Source organism: Macaca mulatta, chromosome 8 (genome assembly GCF_049350105.2).
Source record: "Macaca mulatta isolate MMU2019108-1 chromosome 8, T2T-MMU8v2.0, whole genome shotgun sequence".
Taxonomy (NCBI): domain Eukaryota; kingdom Metazoa; phylum Chordata; class Mammalia; order Primates; family Cercopithecidae; genus Macaca; species Macaca mulatta.
In genome coordinates this window covers 84832662-84855237 of record NC_133413.1, presented here as the reverse complement: position 1 = coordinate 84855237, position 22576 = coordinate 84832662, and the positions used below count along the sequence as shown (strand labels likewise).

Sequence of the window (22576 nt, the reverse complement as noted above, 5' to 3'; positions counted from 1 at the left end):
TACAATCATGAGAAAAGTAGGAGAAAAATCCGCCCCCATGATTCAATTACCTCCCACCGGGTCCCTCCTGCAACACGTGGGAATTCAAGATGAGATTTGTGTGGGGACACAGCCAAGCTATATCAATAAATATCGTATATATTGCCTCTTTTTGTTTAGAAATGGGAAATAGGATTTTATATTCATATTTTCTTGTATATACTTAAACTCTGGGAAAAATCCTTTTGCTTAACAACAACAACAAAAGCAACACTGTTCAGTTATGGCTGGATTAGTATCAGGGTGAATGGGAGACTCTTCCTTTTTTAAAAAATATATCTTTGAGCCATGTGAATATATTACTTATTTAGAAACGTATTTTTAAGTTATTAATCAAATGGATAAATATTCTCTGCATGCCACTGAATGCTCATTCTTTGCCCAGCACCGTGTGTATTTTTTGTTAGGATTTATGTATATCATCTGTGAGCCTCATCTAGCCCTAAGAGGTGGGTTCTACCACTATTCATGTTTCATAGATAAGAAACTGAGGCACGATGAGGCTAAGTAACTTACCCTGGGTTACAGGCTAGTGAGTGGTGAGAGCTGGTTCACATCCAGGCAGTCTGATTCCAGAACCCATGCTCTTAGCCACCATAGGAATGGATTAGACAAACAGCAAGAAACTCAACTTCGGCTGTGTACAAGTATGATGTAAGTGGTACTTGGAGTTTGGCACTTTTGAAGTCTGTGAATCCTAAATAATGTGTCTACATCTATAGTCCAGGAAGACTAAAATTCCATTATGCTTATCTAATTCAAGAATTGCATTTATGCTGTGGTTGTAACAATATGCTGTAGATTGAGGTAGCTGGCTTTTCAATGCCAAATATTACAGGTGCCAAGACACCTAAGGACATGCCCAGGGCAGTGGGTGGGAAGGGAACAGTGAGGGCCTCCAGATGGCGGAAGCACAGCGGGGACCAGGATGGAATGGCAAGTGTGGCCTCAGGGTGGCCTTGCAGGCAGAGGGCCTCATATGCCACCCCAAGATCACAAAGTGCTTGCTAGAGCGAGTTTGGCCTGCGTCACCTGCTGAAACCTCAGTGAACGAGAACAAACAACAGTGGCAACACCTCAGCATCTTACAAGGGCTTAAGGGAGATGTTGAAACTTGATAAGTTTTTTATCTTAAAGTAACATAATTTGAAGAGCTAGTGTAGCTAACAATCACTTATGACATGTTATGGTCGATTATACTCTTATTTATACTAAAAACTCTTCGTCTCTTAAAAAGTCATTATATGCAAGAATCAACTCACACAGTAAGGAGAACTGTATGTTGATTTGAGAAAAATTTTTTAAATCATTTGAAAGAAAATGTTCATCTTTTATTAATTCAGATGATGAGGAAAACCAAGGATTTACAGACAGGATGGACAGAAAGACCACCATAGCAAAAATCTACAGCTCGACTAGGACAGTGGGGTGGGGTGCAGGTGCGCATGTGTAGTTCTTACCTTCAGGCCACCCTAGCTTCCACCACTCACCAGCTGGTGGCCCAAGGTAGATTACAGATGTTATGCAGAAACTCCTCAGATAATGCTAGTTAAATCTGTCGTATAATAAGCACTCGGTGTTAACAGTAATTATCATTATTATCAACACTTACTTGATTAACTTAATATCATCAGTATATCCCAGGTATTTATATTTTTGCAATGGTAGTAATTTATAGGTTGCAAGGCATTGACTAGGAAGAGTCTCTCACTCTCCTTTATATATTGTCCTGTTACTGCCACATAAAGGCGAGAGCCTGGGGCTTGACCTTCATGTTACAGAGGGCAGAGTTCACAGGTCATCTCCCTGCTCCCACCTTCACAGCCTCGGATCAGCCTGTTGTTCAGGATGAGTGGAGCACGAGCCTGTGGCTAGTGTAGACATCTGAGACCTGTCCCATCTGTCACGACTCTTACCTAAAATCTTTGGCCCATGCCCCTTTTTTTCCAGCTCCCAGCACCTATGGTTTTATGTGTCTGTTTAATGTTAGTTTCTCTCCTGGCCTCCTTAAAAGAATATACACTTTCTCTTAACTTCTCCTTTACCCTCTCATTCCTAGAAATAATGACCCATAACCCTTTCATTCATTTAAATCTTAGAGCATGTATGAGCTATATGTGTGTTTATAGTTGATAGTATTACAGGGAAGCGTACAATATAATCAAATTTGAACCATAATTAGGAATACTTTTTAAAAATATTTTTAAAAGCTCAATAATAACCACTTCGATTGTTTTTTAAGGCCAGAATTGATCTCTTTCCTGATTTGATTCTGATGTAAGAAAGAAGACTCAGAAACCTTTCTCCTCATTCTCAGAGCAGAGGGTGGGGAAGTGCGTCTGCCTCATATCCTTGTTCTGTGAAGAAAAACTGATGACTGTTACATTAAAGGATTGGAAGTTCCTTTAAGGACGTTATGCTCCCATTGTCTGTTGTGTTGTAGACAGAGTGGGCCTCCAAGGCAGGTTCTTGATCCAGATCAGTGAATACACAACCTCTTGCTAAGTACAGTTCTGCATAGTTACGGTGGAAGAGTCGCTCACATTTTTCGTTGTCATGCTGGCCTTAAGAATGAGCTTGGAGAAACATCTTAGAAAAGGAAAAGAAAAACTAAGAAGACCTTAGATAATTTTCTTACTTAAAAGAATACCAGAGAGCTTGGGAAGGCATTCAGGAAAGAAGATGACATCTTGTTTACTGAAATCTGGAATTTGCTCTTTGAAAGCTCAGAGCACTAAGGGTAACATGGGATTTATTTGGAGTTGTGTTTTCATTATATTCAAACCATAATTATATTCAATAACACTTACGTGCCCTCCAGTAAAAACAGACATCTCTGTTTTTGCTACTATGTAGATAAGTTTGAAAGTCTGTATCCCTGACTACATGTAACCAAATAGTCTGTGAATGGTCCCTCCTGTGTTAGGGACATTTAAAAGTGGCTTTGAATTAATTCAAGTCTAAGTGGATGAAAACTTTTTTTAACTTAACATTTTTAAGATGGTTTTCCTGCTTATTCCAGAAAACAAAAGCCCATTCTGTTATTTACTACTTGCTTGGGTAGTAATGTTTATTCAACAAAAAATCAAATAGAAATTTGGCTGACAGTAGGAAAATTCTCATAGCCTAGGGAAGCAAAATAAACATCTTAAAAGTAAATAGGCTGAAACCTTGGTTTCTGTACTAAAATTCCTCTAGATCTGCTAGGTGAATATGATCATATAATTTAAGCTGGATTTTAATTCCACTGCCAGCAAAATGAAGATGTTAATATCAGCATCATGTGTGTTAGGTCTTTAGGCAAAAGTCCTAGACATGTAAAACATTTCCTTAAAAGTTAACTGTCCTCTGATTTTTCATGATAGAGGGATAATTCTGGCTTTAGGTCAACTTTGAACTGTGAAAGTTTACAAGCCCTCAACAGCTGTTCTCTAGAAAGGTGTTTTGTACATTTTATTTAATTCTTAATGATTCAGGGCATTTCTGACCTATTTTTCTTCTTGAAGCAACAACATAACTCCAGGTAAGAAGTTATACCCTCTGTCTAGCACAGAAATGTCTAAACTAATGGCAGTGGAGGGGGCAAAAGGGAGGCACAGCTTAGAACCAAATGTGCTTAGAATGTCCACATCTAAAAGCTCAGAAACTTGAGAAAGCTGGCTTTTTTGTGTGCATGCAGTTTCTTGTAAGCTTCTCTCGATAAATGTATTACACCTTACAAAATTTATATCTGGAAATTGGTCTTTGAAAAATTATTCTATAAATATTCCAGCAGTGCTCAGCTGGAGCCAGAAAGCATCTTTACTTTTCCTTTCATTATTGTTCATGTTTCTCAATTCAGTCTCTTAAGTTTCTGGTGACTGCGCCACCGGTCCCTGCCATGGCTCATTTCTCCCAGAAAACGCCCACTGCCCCACCTATTGGGTGGTAAACACCTGGGAATCAGGGAGTGGGAGTCAAGCCAGGGTGTGTGGTGCAGAATCTCACAGCTTGATTCAGAGCCAGCGCGCAATTGGATTATGTCAAAAAGGGAAAAGGTGCCACGTGCATTTGCCGTGTTTCTTCGCAGAGCAGGCCAATTTAAATATAGCCTACTACCACAACTTGTCCAGAATTAAAATAGCCTAGAACAAGTGGCAAATGGCAGGGACTGGGGCTCCTTGCCAGGAGATGGCTAAGGGACGGGAAAAATGGGCTTTTGAGAGAGGCTGTAGAGGCTCAAGTAACAACAGAAGATAGGACACCTCCTTCATAACTTAAACTTCAGGTCAACATAAGGTCCCAGGGCATAAAAAAAAAAAGACTGGTTAAATCACTCAAAAGCTTAGAAGGGTATTTCAAAAACTGAATAAAACATGCTGTATTATTTTTAAAATAAAATCTGGTTACTGAATTCCAGTTTAATGATTTCTTACCAAGAGGCAAGGACAGTACCATTCCAATTAGGTTTTCCAGACTTAGGAGACATTTTTAAGCCATGAATTGAATTACATAATAGCTCTGTAATAAAGCCTTATTTGACAGAGGAGCCTGGTACTGTAGATAATGAAATTATAACTTAAAAATATGAGCGATCCTGACTTGTTGTCACGGCAGTGCTAATATAAGAGTTGTATCTAATATTTCGGTTAAATTATTCATTCCTGAAGTGTTTTGTGTGGTTGGGTTTGTCGTCATTGTTGTTGATTCGTTTTTCTTGTTATTTTTCCTGGGACTCAACAAAACCAAAAAACATTTGATTAAAAGAAGAATTCAGTTAAGTATTTGCCCCAAATGAAAACAAAAAACTTTCAGATACTCCTAAGTTGGTGCAGATATATATGTATTTCAATCTAATATAATGTATACATATTTAAAATGTGTCTACAGGTTTATATATTCTTCTCTAAAATTCACAATCATATTAAACCCACCGAGCAAACATTCAGTAGTTGAGAGATTTTTCATTATACAAGGGATTCATCGCCTTATAACATTTAAGTTGGTAGTTACAAATGGTGTGGTTAAACTGATAGTTTCTTCTAAGATTACAAAGAAGATTTTAAAAATAATCCAGGTCTTTCCATTATATTTAGAGTAGACAAAGTTTTGGTTTAAAAATTAATTTCATACTTTGACAGCCAAGATAGACAAACTGTTTTCTGGAATTATGCCAGCACCCTAGAAAATATATTTCAATAAGTAACTTGCAAGAAGCAATACTTGTGGTATCTCAGAGCTAAGGGTCCAACAGAGGCATCTCTGATCAAATCAGAACCTTTTCATTTCACTCTGCCATACAAGATCATGCTTTGAGCTGTTGTTACTATGACGTCTTGGAAAAACATTACAGAGAAACTTCATATTTATAATTGACTGTTGCCAGCAGTGATCTTTTGCCAGTGAGAGATTTAAGGGAGAAGAAGCTTTCTTTTCACCCCTAGCGTTACAGAGGGGTTGGAGCAGAATGATGTATGCAATGTATGTAATAAGTAGGGAAAGAAGAGTGAACATGATATTTAGAACTAGGCAGAATTACCTGTGTGCCCAGAGTAGCAAATAATGTAAAAGCATTTCTAGACATGTGTAGATCGTTAAGTATGTTGAGGTTTTGTTGGAGGTAGAAAATATAGTTGATCAGGAAATGAGGATTTGGACAGCAATGAAAAAATTTCAGGGGAGACAGGCCAGGGTTGATTATTTTAGGGAACACAAATTCAAAAGTATCTGAAACCTGGAGAAGTGTCACTAGGAAGACAAGGAGCAGCAGGACATGCGTAGCGTTAGTAAAAGCTCCTGACGGCATAGCTGCAAGCAGTGAGCAACCCCCCTTCGAGTTTCTGTGCAGTTGCCTGCATCTTTGTCTTGGATGGGAAGGGGCTTCTTAACTCTCCTTCTTATTCTGTGGAACAAATGCCATTTTCCAGGGTGTTCCAGCTCTTGGAAGAAGCCCTGTCTGCCAGGGCAGTGGGAGCCCCTGCAGGATGTGATTCTTCCAAACAACGTGATGGACCTCACAGGCCTCTCCTTGCCCTGACAGCCCTCATGTTTTCAGGGCTACTGGCCAGCCCACGAGACTCCATATGAAACTATAAAAGGGTTTTCTGTGCCCCTGTTTTCTTCATGCCATAACAAAGCATTGCCTGTGAAGTCCCATCTCCCATTGTGCCTGTTGCAGCAACATTTAGGTCCAAATTTTTAAATGCATTTTAAAAATGTATTTTTAAATGCATTTTTAAAATGTATTTTTAAATGCATTTTTAAAATGTATTTTTAAATCCTAGAGAGCCTCATGGCTACAGGGTTCTCTGCTTTAAATGGAAGGGGATTTTTCACATTTGTGCTTCAGATAGGGCAGAGTCAGCCAGTAAGGTGAGGGCACATCTTTCTGTCACCAAGTCTGTTGTCATGTCAGAAGACGAGTATGATTGTATTGAAAAGGCAGGAAAATCTATTTCCAGTACTCCTATTGCTGGCCAAGACTTAGCACATTGAACAAGTCTAACTTGGCAAGTACAGCCTGATGTCTAGGGCAATCCTGTAGACCCCACTAAAGTAGCTGTCAGATAGCAGCGAAGCAGCAGGCAAGGCCCTGGACCCCAAAACTAATACTAGACAATTTGCAACAAGGGGGAGGGTGGGCCTGGGGTGTTGGCGGGTTACTTTCCCTACTCCTCCCGATTCAGTCAACTTCCCTACAGTTACAAGATGGCAGTCCATAGATTCTGAATTCTTGGGCCTCTAGAAATTCTTGCCTCGGTGGAAATGACGTCCTAAATTTCCCCCTTGTTTAGGGGATGTGCAGCATTCCCATTGTGCCTAGAATAATTCTTGAGATTCTTTGGACTCAGTCTGAACCTCGGATTGGTGAGGAGTAGTTCCATTCAAGTTACTGCATCTGTCACTAAGGAATGGAGTCCAGGAGGGCAGACCCTGCATTCCTCAGTGGCTGTAGCAGGAATCCATCCATTCCACCGACAGCCGTGGCATCCCAGGGCCCAGAATCAATCCCACTACGAAGATAATAAAGGTTAAAAGCTCATCAAAATGTGTGTAGAAGATCTACCCAGGCAGACAGCAGGCTCCTGGTCAAGAATATCCCAAGTCCTATAAGCGTGGTAAGTATGTAAACTTTGAAGCAGTTCACTAACAATCTGTGAGAACCAGAGGAAAAGATTCCTGTTATTTGAGCCAGGGTTTAACATGATTCTTGTACTTAGTTGGCTTGAATCCTGACTTGCATTTCTACCACCATTTTTAATGAAGGAGAATTGAACATTTTTATCTTGATGTACATGCATTCATCTTCAAAACTGACTTTGCTCCCCAAATTGTACCAATGTTACTTTTATTTAAGGGTACTAAACAGAAACGAGTCACCCTGGTTTACATATTTGTTTCTGCTTCCATTTTCTCAGTGTCCTCAGATAAGCTATTATTTTATCTCTTGAGTATTGGGATGAAGAATTTGTTTTTGGTGTAACACAGCAAATGCTAAAAATAGGTAAACTCAACAAATTTGAGACTCCCATGAGGAAAAATAAGAAAACTTCTTAAGAATCTCGGAAGAACTAGATGATCTTCTGATATTTCCTTTTAAACTTGGAGGCGTTGATTACTAATTTGGTGATTTGGGGAAGGCAACTATGAGTTGGATGAATCTGTAGTATTTTTAACACCACCTAAAAATGTTCCTGCTAAAGAATAACCTTGATGAAAACCAAATCTGTCCTATAGTCTTTAGTAAGATGTTTCCTAAGCTGTGTTATTTCATTTGAAGGTCAGCTGAAACTGGTTAAAAAAATATATATTGGGAGAAGAAAGCTCAAAATGTGCATTTTTCAATAGGAGGCATAAATGTATTAAAATAAAAGATTGAATAGAGAAGTGAGGAGAGCAGTGACAGATTCACAGAGAAAGCATGAATACAAGAAGATGAACTCTAGATATAAATGAATTCCTATAGTAGAAAGAAAAATGTATAACTAGATGATAATAACAAAATGTTTGCTAAAACAAATCTAGAAGATGGTAATAAAGAAATCTCTTTTCACAACGTAGTCTTCATCCTAAAGGTTAGGAGACCTGGGATCTACCCATTGATTCCTCTGGGTAGCCATATGACTTTGCTGTGTGACTTTGAATATATTCCTTAGTCTCTCTGAGTCTCAGGTCTCTACAGAAGGAAAAGTAATTGCCTGGTCACCAGGAGGGATCATGTGGACTCTTAGAGCCCCGTTCAGCTCAAATAGTGTGTTTTAATATGTCTGTTAAAGCAGAAGTTTCAAGAGCAAAACCAGAAGTTTAATATAAATCAAGGCAAATACCCTTGTGCTTGTTGTATTGCTCTCCTCAATATCTGTTGCAGCAAGAAACTGAAGATTTAAAGTAAAAATATGCATGGGCTTCTTAGTTGAACTGTAGAATGAATAATTCCTTGTCATCAAACAGATGTGAAATAAACAGTGACAGAGCGACAGTTCCTACAAGGAAACATGAAGTGAATAAAACAAGTTCACTGAGAGAATAACTATACCCCTAATTTTTTAACGTTCCTCACAAAACAGTTCTCTCATAAATTCTGTAACTTCAAAATGTGTGCCTTGACAAGGATAGAGCTTAAGACGCACAATGGTTTTGTACAGCCAGTCCCAAGCAAGTTCATGTTCATACTGTTCAGCATCAAAAGCCTGATAGAGGAATCGATCTTTTTGTTCTTCACTGGTTGGGCATATCTAGACAGAACAAAGTGAGGTGGCAGAGTGGTGGATCTGAGATTTCTAGATAACCATTTTAGATAATATAAAACAGGTATAACCTTAGAGAATGTTTTTCAACTGTGAGTTCAAGGAGGAGTTCTAGCAGGCGCGTGTCACTTTTAAGGAGTGAATGGTATTTGCTTAATTTTTAAAAATGTAGTTACAAGTATGTATAAAATGGAATCATTTGAGCACCACAGTGTGCATTTAGTGGGCATTTGCAGCTGCTAAGTGGAGGTTAGGTCAGTTTATGATCTGATCACTTGGTCAGTGTGTCATTCAGCTGAATAGCCCTAGCTGCCATCATGTATTTTGCCCATGATGCAGTCTTGAATTGCTCTAATTCCTAGTCATGCTTAAATATGTACCCATAGTGGACCATTGGTAAAGGACAAGAAGCATAACAACACTGATAGGTGAAAAAAAACAGCATTGACGTTGGTAATTCTCATCATTACCCAGAAGGTCTTCTCAGGTTCTGAAGTTCTTATCAAGCGCTTTCAGATGTTTGCTCCAGTGCTAAAAAGAACATGGAGTCAGGGTTATATCTAGTATCATTTTATAGAATATGCATCCATTTTAAAATAATTTGGCCTGCCTGATTTTTTGCTTGATTTTTCACCCTTTCTATTTCCTCTGGTCCAAAGGCTCTATACACTTCCTTCCTTCCTACCCAGAACTCTGTCATGGGTTACACCGTGCTCCCCATCCTCCTTGCTCCATGTCTCTGACCCTGCATCAAAGCCACCTTTTCCCTTCTCTTCTTCTCCCAGAAGAGACAGCCCTGCTAGAGAACGATGCAGAATCATATAGATTCTAATGTGCCTTTCTTAACATTTCTGAGAACTTCTGTACAGTGCTGACTCCAAATCTTTACCTCTTTAAGCCCCAGATTTCCCCTGCCAGCTGTTTATTTCAGCAGAAGATCAATAATGGGCATTTATCTACTAAGTACCTCTCTGTGTTAGTACTAAGTACTTCATATATATTCGTTCTTATCCCAGACCAACTCTAAGAAGTAATATTCTCCCCATTTTACAGGTGAGGAAATTGAGACTAAGGTGATACAGCCAGCATGTGATAAAATGGGGTGTGCACCGGGGTCTGCCTGGTTCCAAAGCCCACGACACTTTAGGTCTTTTTTGAGCTTAGGCTTCTTCAGGTTTTATGATCCTTAAAAATCGCTGAATCACCCCTTTCACTGTTCTTACATTCTTTCCTGTTTCCTTTCTTTCACTTATCCAGGACTTAATTCCAGCAATTGTCACCTTTTCAGAGCTGCTTCATTTTCTCCTGTTCTCTGGGCATCCTTCCCACCTTCCAACAGGATCAGCTCTCATTTTCTTAAAATACGAGTAAAATGTCTTTTTCCTTGACCCAGCTAATCCTTCTGGTTACTGTCCAAATTTCTTCCTTCCTTTCTGGGTCAAAAGTCTCCAGCATGTGGCCCACACCTGCTTCCTCGGCTTCCTCTGCCCGCTTCCTCGCCAACTCCCTTCAGTCCGGCTTCTGGGGTGGCCTCCTTGTGAGAACTGCTTTCTGAAAGGTTCTTATCAAATTCAGCAAACTTTCCCTAGCCCTCACCTTCTCCAGTACTGACTCAATTCAGTGACTGCACATAAATCCGCCAGGCAGGCTGAGAAACATGCAGCTGCCCCAGAGATAAGGCAAATTCAGATCTGGCCCGCTTACCTCCTAAAAGAAGCCCAGGATTTGTGCAAGAACAAGAACTGTGAACAGCTTTATTAGAAGTTCCCCTTCTACCTGTATGCTACTGCTGTTCCATTTACCTTCCTGTTTCGTTCACCCAAGGACACTTTTGTCTCAGTCCTTAGTTCTTTGCTTTTTTGACTCACTTATTTGGTGAGTTCAGTCACCTTTCATTGAACTCATCTTCTGTGACATGACGCTCACAGTTCCGTTTAGAACCTTGACCTTTAATTTGCATAGCAGCCCTGTATCTCCAACTACAGATGCCTGTGTCGTGTAAAATCCTAGTTGTCTAAAACAGAACTTGTCATCACTCTCAGACCATAGTGAGGTCATTTATTCGTACACCAAATTAGAAATCTTGGGGTTATCTTTTATGTTTTTCTCTTTTTTACCTATTTATTCATCCACTAATATTTGTTGAAGACAGCCTCCATGCCAGGCTTTATGTTAAAAGCTTGACAAACAGGCATAAGTCTGCCCGCATTTTACAAAGTTCTGATCCCTCTTTCCTTAAAATGCCCATCAGTTATTGCTTTATGTTACAGCTGTTTCCTCTATTAGATTCTTAGCATGCCAGGGCTGAGTTGCATGCAGCAACTTCTCAACAGAGAGCCCAGCCTTGGTTTTTTCTCTCCTCACTTCCTCTGGATATATAAGATGCTCTGTAAATAGTAGTACATTAGGTGACTTCCTTTTCTTTTTAGTTGTTGTAAAATATGTATAACATAAAATTTACCATCTTGACCATTTAAGTATACATTTCAGTAGTAGTAGACCCACATTGTTGTGCAACCAATCTTCAGAACGTTTTCATCTTGCAAAACTAACAATCTGTACCCATTAAACAATAATGCTTTATTCTCCCACCTCCAACCACCTGGAAATTACTGTACTACTTTCTGTCTCTATGAATTTGACTACTGTAGGTACTGCATGTAATATTTGTCTTTTTGTGACCGGCTTATTTCACTTAGCATAATGACTTCAAGATTCATCCATGTTGGGGCATGTATCAGAATTTCCTTTTTAAGTCTGAATAATATTCCAGTATGTATATAATCGCTGCATCCCACTGAATGGGAGAAAATATTTGCAGATCATCTCTCTGATAAAGAGTATCTAGAATACATACAACACGTTTTGTTTATTCATTCATTGACATTAGGATTGTTTCCACCTTTGGATTATTATAAATAATGCTGCTATGAACATAGGTGTATAAATATCACTTTGAGACCCTGCTTTCAATTTTTTTTTAGTATATACTGAAAAGTAGAATTGGTGGATTATGTGGTAATTATATTTTTAATGTTTTTAGGAACCACCATCCTGTTTTAACAGTAGCTGCACCATTTTCCATTCCCACTGGCAGTGCGCAGAGCCTTCGGTTTCTCCACATCCTTGCTAACACTTGTTATTATCTGTTTTTTTTTTTATAGTAGCCATCCTTATGGGTGTGAAATAGTATCTCATTGTGGTTTTGATTTGCATTCCTTTATGCTTAATGATGCTGAGTGTCTTTTTAAGTGCTCATTGGACATTTGTGTCTCTTTGCAGAAATGTTTATTCAAGTCCTTTGCCCATTTTTCCATCAGATTGTTTTGTTGTTGAAGTGTGGGAGTTCTTTATATGTTCTAGATACTAACCCCTTATCAGATACATGATTTGCAAACATTTTATCCCATTCGGTGGGTTGCAGTGATTATGTTTTAAAGAGGAGTTTTCATCTTATTTAATGGTAATGTTTTTGAACTTTTGAATGACCCTCATTATAAAGGACCTTTCTCCAAAAATTATTCCAAGAAGAAAACATCCCTTAAATATGTCTACATCAGATTTTTCTCAACACATAACATGGGAAGGTAAATCTTAGATAAGTTTTATAAAGCTCAATGAAGTAGAATAACCAATTATTTGGCATATTCCAATCAAGGATTAGAAATGTGCCTTTGATCTGTCCTATCCAGAGAATATAGCCTTTAAGCTTATTAAGCTTTTGATCAAGTGTTAAGGAATAAAGTCTATAAAGTACTTAATTAAGTGCTTATTTTCCAAGCTTAAAAAATGTTCTGGTGATAGACAAAAAGAGATCTTATAAAAGGAGGCTGAATAGTAGACACCGCTATTCCTAAATTATTACATATGTCCCCTGAGCAGGAGCACACTGCAGGGGTCTAGAGTTCAGAAAACTTGGTATTACAAGAGCTTATTAATCCAGGAATGTTTTGTTTCATTTATTTATCCTGCTTTCCAAAAAGTATTTGCAGGACTCTATAATGAGTTACATACATGATAGAATTCCTGATATTGAGGGTATAAAAATAAAGTCATGTGGTTAGAAAGGGTTACTGTGCACGTACATTGATAGTTTTGCTTCCAGGTAGCCTTAACCAAAAGAGAAACAATCGATCCAATAGTTCATGTTGTATGATACAAGGAAGCACAGCAGTTAAGCATCAGAGACCACATTTTTCCTGGTACCAGACTCTAAGGAGGAGTGTATCACCTAGATCTTTATAAACATGACAACGATTCCCCATAATGGACAGCCTTTTACAAAAGGCATATGAACATTCTTCATGTGAATCTTGGTTCCTCTCCTCTCCCTACGCATCTGTGGATGCATTTGTAGGATGGAGTAATGTGGTTGAACTTTTTATCTCATTGACAAAAATCATTTGTGGCTCAGAATGGCCTCACCTACTCTCTGGCTATTAATACTTTCAAAGCCTATGTCATAACACCTCTGCAGAAGTTTAGGCCCTTGAAATATCAAATACCAGACTTCATTAGGAATATTATTCCCTTTAGTATAACACGGGGCATAATAGTTTACATTTTATATTATTTAGAAATAACTGAATAACAATAGTTTACATTTTATATCCAAATAACTTGATATTGCTTTTAGAGAAAAGGAAGACAGGAACTCCTGCCTTGGCAAAGTGGACAACTATTCACTGGTGATATAACTTGTTTTAAACCAGGACATAAGAATTCTGTCTTAAAGTTATTATTCCAGGTCCTATCTTGTTTTTTTTTTTTTAAAAAAAAAGGAATTTATGGAGAAAATTAACATTCAGTAATGAATAGATGGTGAAGATGGGTTCACATAAGTCATCTTCCCAAATCAAGTTTACTGAGAATGGAGCTGTAGCAGAATTATTGTCTATTCTAGACCAAAATCTTTATCAGCTTTGTCTGTTAGCAGATGTATAAAAGATTGCAAGTTAGAAGTTGGGACAGACATCTCAGGGCCCTATGTGTACCTGTGCTGAGCCTTGCTGAGTCTATCTTATCAGAGACCCAAATCCAGATTGAAAGAGTCATTTCTTACTAGGTGCGGGTAACTCAGAAATCACACCTCTGATTTTAAGCTGACGCCTGTGGAGCCAGTTGGTTATTGTCCCTGTCAAGAGTGTTCCTTGCTTAACAGACTGATTTCTTCTTAAGAGCTCCAACTGGCTGCACGGGATAATTGGTTTTCTCAAATCTAGGTCTCTCATAAATGAATAATGTCACAGTCCAAAAGAAAGGCTAACGGCTCCTATTTTTTGCATTTTCTTACCCATGGTGCCATAACCCAGGAATGAATTTTTGGTTATTAGGCATTTTCAAGACCACCTGGAAGGAAATAAAATGGCAGAGAAGAGGATTGAAGTAGGGAGGTCAGTTACCTTTGTACTAACCCTGGTGAGGTGGCAGTGAACCAGAGAACGTGAAATGGCTGGGTGGGGGAATATATTCTGAAGGTGGTGCCAGCTGGATTTGCTGACAGTGGATATGGTGTGTGAGACAACGGGAGGTGTCAAGGATGACCCAAAGGTTTTGGCTTGAGCAGCTGCAAGAATGGTGTTGCCATCAACCAAGACTTGGGTTTTTATGTGCCAATTGCTTTTATTTTTAAATTTTTCTAATAATTTTCTTGAAATACTTGTACATCAAAGCAAATCACAAGGACAGCCCCTGAATCAATTAGGTTATCGCCTCTGCTGTCAAGTTTTAAGAGTCAGATCAGTAAACTAACTTAGACTTAATATGTCACAGATTTTTAAAAACATCAATATCAGCACAATTTTGAAGCAGTTTATTGTTGAGAAAAGGCTATGTAAAAAGTAGAAATAGCGCTTCACCTTTAGCAGACTTGTTCTCCATTCTAGATGAAAATCTTTATCAGCTATGTGAGAGTTCACAGATGTATGAGAGATTGAAAGGAGCTTGGAGATGTCTCAGAGACCCATGTGTACCTTAGCAGGAGGAGAATATGCTCAGCATGTTCCATGTATGATTGAGTACGCTTTTTGTTAAAGCTTTACACGTTTAAGAAAAGGAAACTAGATTATCTTCTCCTAAGCCAACTAGAGAGCTCATAAAACACTATTTCAGTCATTAAAGAAAAGGAAACCTCACATACTCATCAAATTGCTGGTTAGGAAAATAATTTGTCATTAAGTTTGTAACTACAGGTGATGCCTAGCATTCAGAAATTCCCCATTTATTGTTGTGGCTGGTCACGGTTGACCCCTGCAGAGCTTATGTCCAGGAGGGCGTTCCATAGCTGCTCAGTGAGCATAACCAGCTGCCCAGGTCTCCGCAGCCAGCATGGCTGTGGCGTCTTCACGCATAAGGTGCAGCTCTTCACAAGTTAAAAATTTGGTTTATTTGTTAAAAATATATAGCCCTAAAAGAAAGTCAACAGCTGATGCTTAACTGAAAGAAGTGGCCTTTCAGTTACTTTTTACTGCATTTGATGGGAGAAAGTATCTGAGATAATGGTATTTGGAGGCTCTTGAAGGTCTGAAGATTTGTAAATGTCAGCAGTCTTTTGATACATGAAATGCTTTGGGGCACGTATGCCACTTTGGTGTATGCACGTTTTGCCTGTGACCAGCAACAGCATCAGGGCATGCAGTTTGAGTGGTTTCAGCTTATCTCTCCGGACTGCCTGACCTGAACCCTCCCCCCAACACAAAAACAATCACAATTGACTGATTACAGGGGTCGTGTGTCACTCTGGAGCTGAGCCTGGGATGTGATCACATGAATTCACTAACATGAGCCAGAGGCAAGTCCAGATTATTCCTGGGCAAAATCTAGACATGCCACTGGCCTTAGCTCTACAGGCTGGTGTTAACAGCAAACTAACAGTGGGTTCCTGTTCTTCCTTCTTGTCATCGGTTCCAAAAGCTCTTGAGCAGACTTCAGGATTCAGGTTTGAATGTGGTCTTGACTCATCTGACCAGCTGTACAGTAGCACTGAGCCACAGAGCTAGGCTGGATAGAAAGGTCCTCCTTTGCTGTGTGGTCTTACAGGAAACAGCAAATAAAAAAGTAAAGGGTTAAATGCTAGCAGCCTTCACTGATGCTGTGCTTCCAAAATATATTTGCAGAAAGGTTAAGCTGTATTTGTCTATTCTGCAGTTTAGCATATTATAAAAAGTAGTAGATATACTACTACTGTTTATTTGACTGTGTGGTGGTGTGTTGTGATTGGATCAGAGTAAGTTATCTGTACTTGAGTTTTGCAAATTTATTAAAGGGCTAAGAGATTGTATTATAAAGCAGCATAGCTGTACTCTTATGGCTTCATTAATTATGACACCTAGACATAATTAGGCCCTGGCTAAGAATAGCAGACAAAATGGAAAATCATTTGGGGGAAAAAAAAGTTTAGATTCTGAGAAACTGAAAGAACATTAGTAGAGGGCATCCGTTTGATTCTCAGGCACAACACACAGAACTAAGGCATTACCCATCATAGATTAGCAATGGCACCCATGCGGGGTTATCCCGACAGCTGGTTGTTTAAGAATATGTCCCTCCCCTCTTGATATTATTTCCATTTCATATTTCCTGATACCCTGTACACAAATAACCTAAGGCGTCCTCCATGGTTTAGAAATAGCAGTTTTGATGATTCGTTTTTAATTAATAGACTTTATTTTTTTGGAGCAGTTTTAAGTTATCAGAAAAATTGAACAGGAACTACAAAGTTCCCATGTACCTCCTCTCCTCATGCATACACACAGTGTCCCCTATTATTAACGCCTTGCATTTTGAGGTGCATATGGTCTAATTGATGAACCGGTATTAATACATTAGTATTAAAGTCTATAGTTTACATCAGGCTTCATTCATTTTTGTGTTGTACAGTCTATAGATTTTGACAAATAGGTAATGTCCCCCACTACAGTATCATGCAGAATAATTAAACTCCCCCAGATATGCCCTTTGTTCTACCAATTCATTCTTCCCTACTATACCCCGAACTCTTAGCGACTCCGGATCTTTTTATGGTCTCTATGGTTTTGTCCTTCCATTCAGTTTTAAGAACTACCCAGCTTTTCCTAAGGAAGCATCATTTATTCCTTTATTCATAAAGTGGTCCCTCAGTAAATAGTGTGTGCCATGTCGTGTTCTGCACTTTGGGATTATGACAGAGGACCAAAAATTAAAAATCCCCATCTTCACAAAGCTTACATTCGAATACATCAAGCCTCCGTGCTTGCTTAGAGCCTAAATAGAAGTGAAAGGGGCCCCATGAGAGCACAGGACGAGAGGAAGTTATTGAAGACAGTAATGTGAAAAGGGAGCCTCCTACCAGTTGGCCCCCTTGTCTCAGGCCAGGCCCGGCTCCCCCCATGTTTTCCCCTGCAGTCTGGTCCCAGGAGTTGCGCCTGCCAGCCTCCTCCAGCTGTGTGTTCTCCCTGAAGAGCATCCAAAGTCCATGCCTTTTCCCAACTCCTCCTCTCTCCTGCTGCCTCCAACATAAGTGTAAGCACCTTTCTCAGACTTCCATTAAGTTTTCACTGCTAGTTATCTATAGCCCTACCTAGTGGTAATAAAATATAATAGAAAGTTTACAAAGTCATAAGAAAGAGGTACCCATAAACATCTGAAGACTAACGGGACAAGGCCTTCCCCTCTGCAGAGCAGATAAACCAGAGTTTGTTGTTGTTGTTGTTGTTTTCTTCCCTCCAACCCTCTCTGGGACCAGTAGACATCATTCCCTGGTCCAGCCATAAGAAACCCTATTCTTTTTCCTGCCACCTTCCCCATAACCCTAGTCATCCAGAAAGATGAGAGGTTTCCATGAGTGAGGACAGGCCAGGGAGGTGACAGAAGACTGAAAGATCCATTTCATCCCTGCCAGTTCTGCCTCGCTGTCACCTTTTTGGTTCATACCAGAAACATGCCTAGAAGTCAGCTAAATGGACTCCTCAGGAACCCTTCTGAGCATGTTCTTAGAGCGGGCCCTGTGGTTTGCTCCGGCTGGCGAGCGCCAGTAGTGCATATATCCCCACTACACATCCAGCGGCATCATGCTGGTAGCCTGAAATTGGCCACGGTGAGAGCATTTACACATGGATATGAGTAAACACTACCAATCCCCATTTCGCTAATTTTTTTCTTCAAAGAGCTACTTCACCAACATGCCAGTGGGCAGACCTTTCTTAGTCAAATTCTTACACTGATTGTACCATAGAAATTAATTCGATAAACACTGTATTAATTTATATGTTCTAATTCTACTTTCCATAATTTTAGGGGTGGGGAGAAATGCCAACCAAAGTCAGCAGCAGATTTGATCCAGTAAGTTTTGAAAACCACACTTAGCATCAAGCTACACAGACCTTGTGCTTGTTTTTTATTTCCCTTGAGAGAAGGGCTGAGGCAATTCATAGGAAGTTTAGTTTCATCTATGGCATCTTCATTGAAATTTTACGGCAATAGAACTCTAAAATTTTTGCTCTTGTGGGTGTCGGGCCATAATCATAATTAACATTTCTTTTCCCAGATTACGATTTGCTTGTCCCTGTGTAAGTAACAAGGGGCCACCTATGCTGACTCGTCCTTTTGTACCCCATGTAGGACTGCACACGCCAGGGCAAAGGCCGATGCTGCCGACCAGGCCGCGCTGGCCGCTCGCCAGGAGTGCGACATCGCGAGAGCTGTGGCCAGGGAGCTGTCACCTGATTTCTACCAACCAGGTAAAACAGTGCTTTGATGAGCGAGGCAGGAGCACTGGCTTTGGTTTGCTTTTATTTCCTTTTCGTTTCAACCTAAAGGTCTGTGCTTCCTGAATCCCAGCAATACCGTTATACAGAATAAGCAGGGGCGCATGTGGATCCTTCATCTGAAATGCTTGGGACCAGAAGTGTTTCAGATTTCAGATTTCTTGATATTTTTCTATATTTGCATATACATAATGAGATCTCTTGAGCTGGGGACCCAAGTTGAAACATGAAATTCATTTATGTTTCATAGATACCTTATACACATTGCCTGGAGGTAATTGTATACAATATTTTTAATATTTTTGCACATGGAACAAAGTTTTAACTGCATTTTGACTGTGACCATCGATCATGTGGAATTTTCCACTTGTGGCATCATGTTGGTGCCCACAATGTTTTGGATTCTGGAGCATTTCAGATTTTTGGATTAGGAATGTTCAACTTGTAGTAATAAATATCACCTGAAGTCTGAGTGTTAGCCCTGGAAATGGGTTATACCCCAGAGTCTCGCCCTTCCTCCCCTCTACATATGACCAACAAAGTTTGACCTGATAGCAGTAAACCAGACAAGAATCTAAAAGAAATATCTGATTCTAAGAAATTGTGTTAGTGACAGCCACAGATTTTATAACAAATACTCCCAAATTCAGAGGCACTTTTAGCATTAAGAGAAGAGCCAGTCGGTACTGTGACTATTTTTTCAACATATCTGAACTAAAGTTCAAAGGAGTGTGGTTAGGAAATAAAGCAGCATACCACTTAAAGAGATTAATCTGCCCAGATTAAGAGGAAAATGCATGTCATGATGGAAGAAATAAAAGTGACAACCTCAAAAAAATCGATCTTGGTCATCTGCCCCCCCCCCAGATGTTAGTAAATAGCAATCAACAAATATGTGCAATAGGTTTAAATACTTAATTCACTTTCTAGTAGTTTCACAGTAGACTCTTTCCACCCCCTCTGTAATATACTAGTGTTTTTGTTTTGAATTTCAAAAAGGCAATATTCACCTTTTTATATATATTCCATTATTTTCTAAAGAACATCTGTCTAGTGATTGTTCGAGGCATCAACAGATTTCTAGGTGGAGAAACCAAAATAAATGTTCTCAATTTCTATTAAAAGTTACATTTCTTGGTAAAGAATTTTTCCACCCTGGTTTTTGTGAAATCAAGCTGTATAACTAGCATCCTGTGCCTAGCCCAGCACCCTGCATGAGATAGGTGTTCGATACATGTTTGGTTCTGGTGAGGGGTATACACTGTTGGAACCCATAGGGTATCACTGAGTCCTAACGAACAACATAAGTCAAAGTGAACAAAATAGCAAGATTCGTAGAAAAGCTAGAAACTTGGCGATAATCAAGGATGGAACAATGAGAAATGACCTGGAGAATGGGAGCATGAGGTTCCTGCAAAGAAAGAAGACAGTGAAAGGCCAGGCAAAGAAGATTCAGGTTTTATAAGAGAAAGGCTGAGGAGGGACCCAGGGTGGTTATTGAATGATAGATACCATCATCACAGAGTGACTTGTCTAAGAGTTCAAGTCCAAGGCAACCACTGAGAAGGGTGTTTTCTTTCACATGCACCTCTTTTAAACCTCTGGTTGAGATTTAAATCATTTTTTATATATATGCATTTTTTTAAGGATTTTCCATTTTTTTGCAGTGACCTCTGGTAGGAATAAACTCTCCTCTGGCATGAAATGAACTCGTACTTCCCTGGTACCTAAGTATATTGGCAAATTAGCTGTTCCAGGGCATGAGAGCTGGGGAAAGACTTCAGCCACCCAGGAGAAATTGTTCTCTCCTCCCCAGCAGTTGTTGCCATTGGAAAGAACCTGACTGATCAGGAGACACTGGGCTTGAGCGGTTCTGAAAGCACACAAACTTACTGTTGTCTGCAGATGGTAATTTCTTGGTTCTGTTAATTCTGTTGGGGAATGGGGTCCCTTTAGATTCCTATTAGGTGTTAACAAGAGGTAAATGATATGAAAGATCATCTCAGTTTCCCAGTCTGAGTGGTTTTAAAAGCCTTTTCTGGTGTAAAAGCATTTGAGGGGAAAAAAAATATTGTGGGAAAATGTAATCCCACCCTTTCTTAGCTAAAACAGCTTCATATAAGCAAGTTGTCCATCAGGAATGAATACATCACAGTAGCATGGATGACAGCGGGTCTATTTGAGACCAGAGCTTGTGGGGGAGGCTGCAGTCCCCTTTGACCCACAGCCAGCACTTCCTTCAGCAACTGTATAGAAAGCTTTTTCTGTCGCGGGTATTATTGATCTTCTCAAGGGAGCATAACTCATGCTCTCCACTTTGCATTTACAGGGTGAGCGAATCAGATAGACATTTTTGAAAAGGGCTTTCAAGTACTTCTAAATTAGGTTGGCCATTTAATTTACATATCTCAGATATAAAAGTCTCCATTGTTTGGAATGCATGTGTTCGTGCATAGAAGTTGTTAACCCTGTAATAAAGGATGCTTGTCGTAGCTTACATGTTGAACGCTTCCATGGCAAATTACCTATTTTCAGGAGCTGGCAGTATTTTCAGATATTTTCCATCTTAATTAAATCTTATGATCTTTAGTTTAAAACTGTATTATTCTACAATTCAGTTAGAAACTAGGGAAAAAAACATAGCCTCTTGATTATAAAAGCGAGAAATGGAAAAAAAAAAGGTTGCTAGATCATATGTAGATTAATCAAAAAAATTTTTAAATAAAATAATAACTTTTGTCATTAAAGAAAAAAACACAGCCATGTGGGACGGCTTTCTCCCCCAAAGGGTTAAGCTCTAATAAACAGAAAGCATACAAATGGATGTTTGTGAATGTATATATAGATAATTGTGTACATACACAGAAACCTAAATTGCCATTAGTGGGAGTGACACAGTGAGTCATCCCCCAAGAACTTAGAAGATTGCCCTCTGAGAGTTCAACTTGAAAATGAGTCCCTGAAACTACACAAAGGTAGATCAGGTGATCATAAGTAATAGGATGGCTTTAAGAACCACAGGATTTCCTTGTAACCTGATTGGGCTATGAAAACATCGAAAGAAAACTTGGTCACCCAAGGAAGTATAGAAAAAAGAGAGTCACAGAGGCAAAAATTGGCAGTGTTCATCCCAACACTATCCAGAGGAGGAGAAGCCTGACCCAGAACCTTGGAGGACTGCTCTCATGTTGGCAAGGACGTTTCTATTATGGGGAAGGATGCGGGGAACTGTGGCTCTGCTGTACGGCTTTACTGGCAAGATCACCCTGACTCAGGAAATGGATGTATCAGGCTAGCCCAGCTTGATGCCATTACATATTTGATTCAGCTCATGCTTCTTGTTCTGATTCCATGTTCACCAGTAACTTTCTAATTTTGGTTGAGCTTTCCATGGAGTTCTGCCAACAGGGAGAGCGTGTACTGGTAGTATCAACATGAGTCCCCTGACCTATGTGACATTTACATTGCTCATTGTAAACTAGTGAATTGGCCTTCTAGGATTGTACATCAGTCTGGTGAGCTTTGGTAATGTGAGTCTGCCCCAAGGGATGGCTCTGCTTCAAAGTGCTGGAAAATCAGGTTTCTATGCCAGCAAGGCTGACATAGGCTTTAGAGCAAGGGTGTCCAATGTTTTGGCTTCCCTGGGCCACATTGGAAGAAGAATTATTGTCTTGGGCCACACATAAAATGCACTAACACTAATGATAGCTGAGGAGCTAAAACAAAATCACAAAAGGATCTCATAATGTTTTAAGAAAAGTTTATGAATTTGTGTTGGGCCACAGGTTGCACAAACTTGCTTTAGAGGGTAACCACTAAGGAAGCAGGAGGGACTGGGGCAGCGACCCTTCCTGGGAAGGAAGATTGGGAGACTAGATTTGTGGCTCTTTCTCCCACTGTTTCAATTTCTTTTTAGGCCAGACACAGTGGCTCATGCCTGTAATCCTAGCAGTTTGGGAGGCCAAGGCGGGCAGATCATGTGAGGCCAGGAGTTCACGACCAACCTGACCAACATGGCAAAACCCCATCTCCACTAAAAATACAAAAATTAGCCGGGGCTGGTAGTAC

The 22576-nt window shown here is 39.7% G+C and overlaps 1 protein-coding gene across 6 annotated transcripts in view; it reads left to right on the top strand.

Moving 5' to 3' along the window:
• Nucleotides 1-22576, top strand: part of JPH1 (junctophilin 1) — an 80275-nt gene that overhangs the window by 42064 nt on the left and 15635 nt on the right. For all 6 annotated transcript variants that reach the window (XM_015145592.3, XM_015145591.3, XM_015145590.3 and 3 more), the window contains exon 3: nucleotides 18363-18481. In XM_015145592.3, coding sequence (XP_015001078.1) covers nucleotides 18363-18481 — 119 coding nt within the window. The remainder of the gene's footprint in view (nucleotides 1-18362; nucleotides 18482-22576) is intronic.